Source organism: Carlito syrichta, unplaced genomic scaffold (assembly GCF_000164805.1).
Source record: "Carlito syrichta isolate Samal-C Ts95f unplaced genomic scaffold, Tarsius_syrichta-2.0.1 Scaffold123284, whole genome shotgun sequence".
NCBI classification, from domain to species: Eukaryota; Metazoa; Chordata; class Mammalia; order Primates; family Tarsiidae; genus Carlito; species Carlito syrichta.
Window position 1 is genome coordinate 49,048 of NW_007067380.1, and position 11,210 is coordinate 60,257.

Here is an 11,210-nt window from a genome sequence, read left to right on the forward strand (position 1 = left end):
AAAAAAAAAAAAAAAAAAAAAAGTAAGAAAATCATCTTTGACGTTAAATGGCACATAGACCAGAGTCCAGCCACTTCTCACCACCTCCAGTGGTGTCACTCCACTCCAGACCCCGTCTCTTGCCTACATCAGTGCTGCAGTCTCCTGTCTGTTCTCGGTGTTTTAACCCTCCTCCTTCACAGCTCTCTTTCTTTTCTTCTTGTATTAAAGTATGACCTAGACTGGCAAAGTGTACAAATCCTAAGTGTACAGCTTAGTTTCTGTGGGTGTTTGTATCTGTATAATTAACACACAGATCCATGGGTAGAGCACACCCAGCTGCCCGGCAGGCTTCCTCCTGCCTTTCCCACTGATAAGGGAAGCCTCTGTCCAGACCTCTATCCCCATGCGTTAGTCTTGCCTATTTTAATGCTTCTTACATATGGGACCATGTAGCTTGTGCTCTTTTGTGTCTTTCTACATCTGTGAAATCTACCCACATCCTTGCTTGTGGAAGAAATTAGAAGCAATTCATTCTTTTTTTCATGTTTTGCAGTCATCTTTATAGAAATGTATCATTATCTATCCATTCTGTCATTGGTAGTCCTTTGGATTAATTCCAGTTTAGGTCTCTCATGACTATTGCTGTTAAGAGTGGAAACGTGCTCATTTCTGGGGGTACTTGGTATTCTTAAAAGAGAAATCAGACTGATCCTGTTAAACTGTTTTGCTTGCCGGAGACCAGCTTCAGCCAGGTTCGGGTACCCCAAAGGCGGAGACAGCACTGGCGATTGGGGGGAAGAAGAGAGAAAGAAAGAGACTGGACTCCAGTCTAGTGCAGAAGCGAATGAGTGATATTGGGAATTACAACGGGTCTTTTATACACAAAGTCAGATGTGGGAGGGGCGTCCCCCACCCACCAGAAACCCTAATCCATGAAAACTTAATCATGATTGCCTTTAAACCCTTTTCATATGATAATCTTAAAATCCCATAACAAAGGGTAACCTAATCCGTGACTGACATATTCTATAAACCTTTTTCATCCTAAGCTGATTGATTTATGCCAAGTTAAACAATTCTATAGAAGCTTAAGTATTTACTTTACAAACAAAAGTGGCCCATCCCAGATGTTTGGAATGTGGCCCAGTCCAAAGTTCACAGTGGGCTACCTGCAAGTAACCCAGCCACATTCTTTCAACAAAATGGCTGTCTTCTAAAACTATATTCTACAATTTACACCTTCAATAAACCCTAAGATCATGCCCAGAAGCCTGTGACCAATACTATGGCTTTTAAATGTGACACGAGTTTGAATTATAAGTTGTGTGAAAGCCGAAACTGCAGTTTGCGGAAGAATGGGAGCAATGAGCTTCTAAAGTTAGCTTGTGTTCGTCCCGGTCTCAGAGTTTTTATGTTTTGAGCTCACAGGAGCTTAATCTGGTTAGTGCTGAGTAGAAAGGGGGAGGAAATGGGGTCAATAGCTCTGGAACACATCCTAGTGGTCTCGGGGTCAACGGCCCTTCCTGATCCCTAATGCTCAGTGGGCCTCCGTGGCAGCTCCCAACACTTGCTTAAAGCCCTGCAGTAGCTTTCCATCTTTCTCAGATAAAAGCTACAGTTCTGGCAAAGGCCCACACACAATACCCTACACTTTAAAAAAAAGTCAGGATTAGGTACAAAAGTAGTTTGTGTGCAGGTGAAGTTTGGGCCTCCAACATTTTAAGCTCGGTCATTTAATTGCTCAACTCTTAATATCCCCACATTTTTCCTATCAAATTTGTAAATTTCTAAAGGGGGTCATCAAGTCCTACCATTATTATTTATGGTGTGTAAACCTTTTCTTATTTTCCCAGCATTTTTGCTTTATAAAGTTTAATGTTATATTGTCTGGTGTATAAAACGTTCCTAACTGCTACATCTCCTTGATTAACGACGTATGCCTTTTAACAGCACTAAACAGCTCAGTTAATTCCCACAGACAGATCATGCTCCTTAAGCCCACCCCAAGCCCTTGCAGTCGCATACCCCCACTTAAGGATAGCCGCTATCTTGACTTCCAGCAGCACAGGCTGGCTTTCTGTCTAATTTTGATCTTTATATCACTGGAATCCAGTGGCTTGCACTTTCTGTGTATGGCTTTTTTTGGTTCAATTTAGGGTTGTGAGATATATCCATATTGTGTGCAGTGCCATCACCCACTCTGTGGGGATTTTAGCAGGACCTAAAATTGCACGTCGGCTGGAGGAACCATGCTGGCAGTCTCCCTGCCGGGTCACATCCGGGAGTGGGGAGAGAAGGCTCCAACTGCACGGACTACATTGTTTTCTTCTGTCCTGCTTCTCTCTTACTTTCCATTCCAGGTGTTCTCTTTATGCACCTTGATCCTTCTCTCCGATGTGATTGGTTTCCCTCAGAGGTCTGGTAGCCCCTGGTTGCCTGTTCAGATGTATGATAAAGAATTAGGCTGGCTAATGTAAGTGGCTGGCTTGGGTTTTCTCTGCTGTCTGTGGACTTTGGGAATGGGCCACACGTGCCAGCCCAAGAGCTTCCCTTGAGGGTGAAGAGCAGGAAGCAGGCTGAGGAACCCCGCAGTTGCCAAAGAACATGCTTCTTCTCTGGGAGGGAACGTGGTGTCACGCATCAAGCCTGAGTGGCACTGCCTTCTCTTTTTTCTTTCTTGCTTTCTGGATGCCAGAATTGTCTCAATATCAGTTCTTCTCTTCTGCGGGGGGCCAGCCCCTGCAGAGAGATTTAGGGGGTCCCTTGGAAGGTGTGGCAGCATCGGCGATTATTCTGGAAAGAGAAAGAGAAAGAAAGAGAAGAGGGGAGAAAGAGAGAGACTGGACTCCTGCTCAAGTGACCAGAAGCCATTTAATGGGTGTAATCCCAGAGCTTTTATCCCCAAACTCCACAAAGTTATCATCACGGGAACTCCTGCTGCTATGGTTACACAAAAGGTAGCATGTGCCTTTCACATGAACAGGTCCAGGTGCACACAGGACACCCCCCACTCTCAAGCAGATGTATTTTTCAAACATAAGGAAAAACATGAAGTTCTTATCCAGTTTCTATGTACCCTTAATTGTTTATAGCTACTTAACATTGTTCAGTGCTTACTCCTAAAACCAACATAATGATATATTGCCTTTTACTATTCTATTTTAATTCAAACTGGTATCTATAAAACAATTGGAGCTATGGTTACTCTCTCCTAGCACTAGCCAGCCTAATACAAACTTCACTAAATCAAACTGAATTAACCACACTTCTATAATAAAATGGTTACTTAATTAATAGTTTAATCTATATAAACTATTTTCTAAGACCTATATCTATAAATTTCTAAAGGTCACATCAAGAGAACCTGTGACCTGCACTAAGGCTCCTCAATGTGACTCAAAGTCAAACTTAAATTGTGATAAAGCAAAAGACCATAAGCCGTGGGGAATGGGAACAATAGACTCCTAGGTTTAGCTGTGTACATTCCAGTGAGAGTTTTCTGTTAGAGCCAGCTGGAGCTTTTCTTTGTAGTTTGTGCCAAATTGAAAAGGAGGGAGGGACTGGGTCAACAGCTCCCGAACACATCCTAGTGGTCTCGGGGTCAACAGCCCTTCCTGATCCCTAACGCTCAGTGGGCCTCCATGGCCGGCTCCCAACACTCTTCCTGACCCCACATCCTAGAATAGGAGCGTCCCCCGAGAGATTTTCCATTTCGGAGAAAATTTCGCTAGGGTTCTGATTTCTCCACATTCTCACCACCAGTGGTTCTTTTCTGTTTGTTTGTTTGGTTGATTGCTTTGAATAATAGCTGTCCTAATGGGTATGAAGTGGTGATTTAAAAAAAATTTCAATGCATAAACTATGTCTATTTTTTCTTTATGTTTTCTGCCTTCATTGAAAAGGTCTCTGCCTCCCTAAGGTTATACAAGCAGTTTCCAAAGTTGACTTACTTTTGTTATTCCATTTGGTACATTTATGGCTTTGATTAACCTGAAATTCATCTTCTATTTGATTCGAGATTGGGGACACTGAGAGTCTCCTTCTGGACTGACGGCCAGCAATGCCTGTATTGCTCCCGAATGTGCATGCATTCTCCTCTCCACCATGCTGCCTTTTCTGTGGCTTTCTCCCCACCCTTCCCCCAGGGCTGCTACTGAGCCACTCTTATTCCCAGTACTTCATATGTTAGCTTGCATGTTAGTACTATCAAATTAGGCTTTCAGTTTCAGCAAAAGAAGTCAGTGTGAATGAATAGCTCTTAACAGACAATGCAGGAGGACTGTAGAAGAAAGTTTTCTGGTATGGAGCTGAAATTAATTTAATTAATTTTAAGTCAGTTAATGCTTCTCAATGACCTTTCTTTCCCTATCTGTGACCATTCAGTTTGGGTTTTTATTTAGCATTATATTGAACGGGTGGGGGTGTCACTATAGGGATTAAAAACTGCAGTAGATCTAAGAACTGTTGACTGTGACTAGGCCAGGCCGACCTTTCTGTAGAACTCTTAGATCCATACACATCAGAACATGACAGCATGGAAAAATAATGACATCTTCTCTCATTTTGGGTTTTAATGGTTACTTTCTAAAATAATGAGATGATGTATTATTTTTGAGCTTACATGGGAACATAAGTGTTGGAAGAATTATTTTCCAGAAATGAATAGCTGAAGTGTGAGCTATTTCCACAATCTACTTTTGTTTTGTGTTAAAGTCAGGTTCAGATAAGAAATTTCTACCATAAAGGCTCGCTTCTAATCAGTCAGCCCCGGGAGTAAAGTCTCGCTTCCAATCAGTTACCTGCCACAAGTCCTGAAGCTCCAGGAGCTTGGGGAGCTTGCTCACAGTCACATGACGGAACTAGAATTTGAACCCAAGCCCACGTGATCTGAAAGTCTGTGCTCTTTCCAAAAGCAACAGCGTGTGGAAAGATGAGTGTGTGTGGTCTCAGTGAGGATTGGAAACTGGGGTCCAGAGGAAGACTGGACATGAAGCTCGTGGGATAAGTTGGGATAGGATTTTTAAAGGCCGTGTCATGTCTAGGAGTTGAAAAATCAGATCAGTTTTGAGAGAGGAATCTGATGGTAGAATAAAAAGTGAATTAGAAGGAGAGGGAACCAAGACAGAAAACACAATTTAGCTGTCACTTCAGTGGTTCCACTAGTGGGTAATGGTAATCTGAATTGGAGCAGGGACCACAGGTAAGAGACTGGGTTCAAGAGACACACAGACACAATGGTAAGGTTTGGGTATCCATTTCCCACTGTTGATCCCAGCAGGCAGTTAGAAATATGAGTCTACCACTGAAAAGAGATCTGAGGTGGAGATTTAGATTCACAGGTCATCAGCAAGAGGTGGTGGTTGGAGCCCGGAAGGTGATGATATCACCAGGAACTGAGAAGAACAAAAGGAGAAGGTGTCTTAGAAGGCGGAGAGTGGAAAATACAAGATCTGAAGAGGGACCCTCTCTGGAGAGGGTTCCCGCCAGTGCTTGGCTGTTCTTAGGAGTTGTCTTTTTCCTTTGTATCCCAGTTATGAGAGAGGCAAGACTTGACCTTTTAGAAGAACTTCTCTAGCTTCCTGTTCTGTCCCTACCTTGAGCACAGACACTAATTTTCTAATAGAGCCAAAAGCTGGGCCTGATCTCTCCCAGGGCTCTTGGCACAGAGTCCCAAACCCATGCTTGCCCAGCAGGTTGGAGATGGCCACCTCTGAGGAAAAGTTGAGACAGTCAAGTGTGCAGAATGTGATCCTTATTTGGATGCTGTGGCTGCTCCCAGTTAGTTCTCTGAGGAATCTGATATAGCAAGGAAGAGGAGACCACCAGGCCTCGGGCCTTCGGAGAGTGGAACTGAAATCATGCTATGTGGGATGGGACACAAAAAGGTGGTGAGAAATTGGAGGCAGTGAGTGCATAGGCTCTTTCAAAGAGATTTAAACATAATAATTCAGGTCGGTCTGTACCTCAGGTCAATGTAGAACTCAGTGTGTGTGTCCTAAAATTCTTGCATTTATAGAACGCAAAAGGCTTTTGGCATGGCAGTCACATACTCGGTCTACTCTACTCCCGTGTTCCATACTGACTAAGTAAAAGCAAATTTACGTACAGTAGACTGCAAGATTGGGCTTTGGAGCAGGCAGGCCTGGGTTGAATCCTAGATTTGCCATTTAATGACTGTAATCATAGGCAAAATCTCTCAAACTCTGACTCTCTGTTTCCTCAACTATACTGTGATGATACCTTCAGTGGCGGTTAATACTGACGGGATTCCATTCCTACTTCCTTACAGCATGCCTGCCTGCACAGCAGAGGCTAGAAAGCCAAAGGCAAATTTTCCAGACACCGTTTCGGCGTCTGACCTGGTTCTGCCAAGTAGTCATCGCTGAAGGAGACTTGGGAGGGGCAAGTGGGCCGCGGAAAGCTCTGAAATGGCTTCAGCTGTGTTTTAGGAGTGGGAGGTGGAGCTTCCATCCTGGTCCCCAGTCTCTGTGGCATGAGATAGTCGCTGTGGAGTTCCCCGAGGGGAGTCCCACGTTCTGGCTGAGCATTTATCCTGGCTGTGTTATTTCCAGGGCTCCCCCCCGAAATTCTCAAGCTGCTGTGTACCCCACAGTGATTCTTACTCTGTTTAAACGACTGTTCAGGGTGGACTTCACTGTCTGCAACTCATGGACTCACTTCCTTGGGTTTGAGGGAGAGGCCCGTGTGTGTGCAGCTCGCATAGTGACAAGAGGAACCAGCGAGCCGAGTCCTGTTTTTCACATCTCAACTCTCGTTCTCCTCTCCCAATTCCCTCCCTTAGGAGGAAGAAGACGTGGAGGAAATCTGAGTCCTGTAATTGATATTTTCTTCCTGCTTCAAGTTTTACTCTCTCCTTCCTTCCCCCTAGCTGATGATATGTAGTACCAAGATTTTAGAATTAAAAGCAAACAAACTTTTCTCTGTCAAGAATATGACTTGCTTGGGCTTATAGACTGTTGCTTCTCCTGTGAATTTTCTAGAAATTCATTCAGAAGTTCAGCCTCCTTCTGTATTCTGGGCTTTTCAAAGCAGTGAAGGGCATCGGTTAAAGTGGTGAAGGACTTGAGGCAACAAGAAGTATGTGCCAAAGGATATTTCTATTGATGTCTCAAAACAACACCCCTCTACTGTCGTATCATGGTGTGATATGGACTTCATGCTCCAAATAAATCTCAATTTGGAGACAGACAAATTTGGAAAGCAGATTTCCATGAAAGTGGTGGTAATAAAGGTCAGTAAGATATATGTGCATTTAAAGACCCATAGATCTTACCTTACATGCAACAGAAAAAGCTGGTCATGTGTCTGAGCCATGGTTAAAGCTCCAGACCACAAGCAGGCAAGGCCTCAGGATCCAGAAGCAGAATATCGGTATCTATTCTGTGTATGTTCTGGGAAGATTTCACTGCCAAGGTGACGGCTGGTGACAGCTGTCCAAAATGGATGTGTATCAAAAGCTACTGAGAGATATTTTAAAAGAAGAATTAAAGCAATGGAAGAATGCAAACCTGCTGTAAAAGCAGAGTAATGACATCTGTCCGGTTTCAAAAGTTGAGTGGCCTTCCTTTGTCTTTTGTTTTCTCCTCAGCTGGAAAGGCAGCTCACAATGCAGAATGAGATGAGGGAGAGGCAAATGGCCATGCAGATTGCTTGGTCTCGAGAATTCCTCAAATATTTTGGAACTTTTTTTGGTATCACAGCCATCTCTTTAACAGCTGGGTATGTCTGCTATTTACTTTTAAATTTTCTTAAATACTTTATTTCTTTTTGTCTTTTCCATTATATTCCATTCCAGAGATTAGGCTTTTGTCCAAATGGTGCATGTGTAAACAAAGTAACCTCTTGTAGCTTACTGCTTGGGGGTAAACTGTAGAACTAGGGTAGAAATGATAATTCTACCTTTCGTGTCTTAGATTTCTTGTCTTTTTCTCCACTTTCTAAGTTAAAGAGAGCACTGATTTGGCACCAATATAGAAAGCCTCTACAAGTTTATTTTCACAATCCCAGGTGGTAGATACCAATTCTTACCCATTTTAAAAGCAAGGAATCTGAGCTTCAAAGTCAAATAAAGATGAACCAGTCATAGACCTTGCTCTTGAGAACTGCAGAGTCTGATGAAGGGTATTGGGTAAGAAAAGTTTGTTTCTATAGAAAACACAAGTTAATTAAGTAACTTACGGAATTGAGAACATTTTCCCAAAAAGCAGGTATGTTTTTCTTTAAGTATAAGACATATGCATTTACAGGTTATTTTTTGATATTGTCTTTTTGTTTAACAGGGCTATAAAAAGAAAGAAGCCAGCCCTTCTGCTCCCTATTGTTCCATTAAGTTTTATCTTCACCTACCAGTATGACTTGGGCTATGGAACCCTTCTAGAAAGAATGAAAGGTAAACCTATGATAAACTAGAATTTCTGTTTTCTGATTTATTTTCTGGTTCAAGGATTCCTTCCTCAGGACTTCTTAACTTATGAAAATTCTAACAAGACCCTCTCTTTGAACCTCTAATGACCAACATTTCTGTTTCCTCAGACAGAGTGGTATGCTGGAGCCAGCTCATAAGAACTAATTGTTGTGTTAAGCTGGTTGTTAAACATAATCATTTACTTTATTAAATTTAAATTATATAACCTTACAATTATAGTAAATAAATTATGTTAAATTATGTTAAAGACAAAGATAATTAAAAGCTGAGCGCTCACCTGTTTCTAATTATTTACTGTTATCCAAATTCTTAGGTTATTCATATCTATTGTATCTATCTGCTAGAAATGCAAATATAATATACAAAAACAACAAAATACAGCTATACTGTGACTTCGGTGACATCCCATTGGTAGCATGAAGTTGGTCGTGACGGGAGCATTAATTTACACAGTGGAAATCTGCAATTGCCAGATCAGGGCTTGACTTCTTATTCTGCTGATTGACTAGTCCAGGGATTGACAGGTGGACTGACCACCTGTTTTTGAAAATAGTGTTTATTGGAACACATCCATGCCCATTCCTTTGCATATTGTCTGTGGCTACCTTCCCGTTACCATGACAGAACTGAGTCGTTGAAACAGAAACATAGGAGCCCACAAGCCTATAATATTTTCTGTCTGGACCTTTAAGAAAGTTTACCAGCCTCTGGTCTAGATTTCAAAAACTGATAAAGAACATGCTAACGATGCAGATGATGTTTTGTCTTTTTTATTTGCTATTATGTTGTAAGCAGCATGCACATTGAGGGAATAGCCTTCCAATATTCAGAAACCACTGTCTGATTCAGTTGTTCACATCATTCTCAAATGAGTGAAGTTTCAACAAATGTCGTCATTGTTTCACTTTTGTCCTACTCGCTAATGTAAGTGAAAACAGCAACCACTATCCGTGTTGAAATTATACGCTCTCATCAGCTACAGCATGGTTTGTCTATGGATTCAAGAGTGCCACAAAAATCAATGAAAGCATTCTGTGAGGATGAATTTGCTATGTGGAATATAAGGGGATTATACATTTTATTGTGATATCTATCTATCTAGCTAGCTAGCTAGCTAGCTATATTTTTAAAGCAGGATTTATTGGAGGGCATAAAAGCTCCCAGAGCGGGAGGGGACTGGAGGGGGTTGCCCAATATCTATACATTTTATATAAGTAAGTTTTGAAATAAACTTAAATACATAATAAACATATGTAATATTTTTAAATCCAGAGAGCTGGTTGTGAAATATTCACCAGCTTACCCCCCCCCCCCCCCCCGCTCTCATAGAATAGGGCTTTTATTGCCCTTTAATATGGAGCTCCTGCCACAGAAGTTATTTCTGTGGTAATTTTCTGTAAAAAAAAAATTAGAATGCATCAGAAAAACCACATTAGAAATTTTGGGTTATAGATTTTCCCTGTGAAAGGACAGACCGAGAGCGGGAAGCCATTTTTAAATATCTGACATGATGAGGAAGAAATAGAAGCTATGTTTTGGAGAAATGCATACTTTAGGTAAAGATTAACTTTGCCGACTTTGTCTTTTCAGAAACACAGACTCCTTAAGCATGACCAGTATCAACCCATTGTATACAGAGTGCCTGGTGACCAGGACCCCCCCTCAGGGTTTTCTGTCCAGACTTCTGATGCCAGGCATCAGAAGTATTGCATAGCTTTTATCAGTAGGGCCTGACAGAAGCAGCAATCAAGTTTGCCTACAGTAAAGGGAACTTACAAGGCCTAAGAAATCATGCATTGGGCAAGGATTATACAAGTCACAAAACTTGTGATTACAAAAGTTATGCAGATCACAGGACTCGTGACCACTCAGAGTGGGGAGTGGGTGGGGATTTGACCTTCCAGTAGATTGGGTGCTGTCTACAGGGGAGTGAAGGATCCCCCGGAGCTGCCCGCAGGGAATGCCTAGAAGATAAGGGGAAGTGCACCCTCCATTAGCTCTAAGGAATGTTGTTCAGGAATGTACAGGAGCACTAGAATCCTTGTTCCGCCCTTCTCTGGGGACTGTGATAATGTGGACGGACATTAGAGGGTCTCTGTGTCACAGGGTCTCCAAGACATTCGCAGAGGGTCAATAAGGAAGCCACAGCAGTCACACCTACCTGACTGCAACACCCCCAAGGGAAAGGATCAAAGCCGGGCTCGAGGGGCTAAGGAGCCACTCTCTTCTGGAGTGTAGGCCCGCTTCCTGTCTGTGGGAAGTGAGCCTTTCGTAAATAAATCTTTTCTTCTTTCACCTCTGTGTGTTGCAGATCTTTGCATGACTCAGATCGCTGGTTGCCAGCGCACACCTCCGGCCGCCTCCGGCCTGCCGGCTCCGGTGGTGCTGCACCCATCCGTTCATCCACCTCACCCTATCTGTACCCTAAAACGCTGTTAATAGTGATGACATCAAAATAAACAGTCAGCCATTCTGTAAACACATACTGAGAATTTATCATCTGGATGGCATTCTCACATGGAAAATATCTACTTTTCATCAATGGCCAATCTAATTATATATAGTCTTATGATAACTTTTACTTGCTACTTAAGATTGAGACAAAGATGTTTGAAATACTCTTACAATTTGAAAATGTAGACTGTTCTGGTGGGTTTGGAGTACAATTAACAGTGTGTTAAGAGAGGTGTAGTGACAGAAAGTGTTATCCTTCATTCTAAAGGCAGGTTTAGGAAATGTGAACAATGTTTATTATAACGCAATTCTTTTTTTTTTTTTTTTT

The 11,210-nt window shown here is 42.2% G+C and overlaps 1 protein-coding gene across 2 annotated transcripts in view; it reads left to right on the forward strand.

The window, feature by feature from the left end:
- PLGRKT (plasminogen receptor with a C-terminal lysine) overlaps positions 1–11,210 on the forward strand; it is a 61,514-nt gene that overhangs the window by 48,778 nt on the left and 1,526 nt on the right. Inside the window, exons 1-3 of one of the 2 annotated variants that reach the window (XM_008048255.1) lie at positions 7,157–7,234; positions 7,592–7,722; positions 8,283–8,392. In XM_008048255.1, coding sequence (XP_008046446.1) covers positions 7,160–7,234; positions 7,592–7,722; positions 8,283–8,392 — 316 coding nt within the window. In that variant the 5' untranslated portion in view covers positions 7,157–7,159. Of the gene's footprint in view, positions 1–7,156; positions 7,235–7,591; positions 7,723–8,282; positions 8,393–11,210 lie in introns of those variants that run through there. The other variant, XM_008048254.2, reaches the window with a different exon arrangement.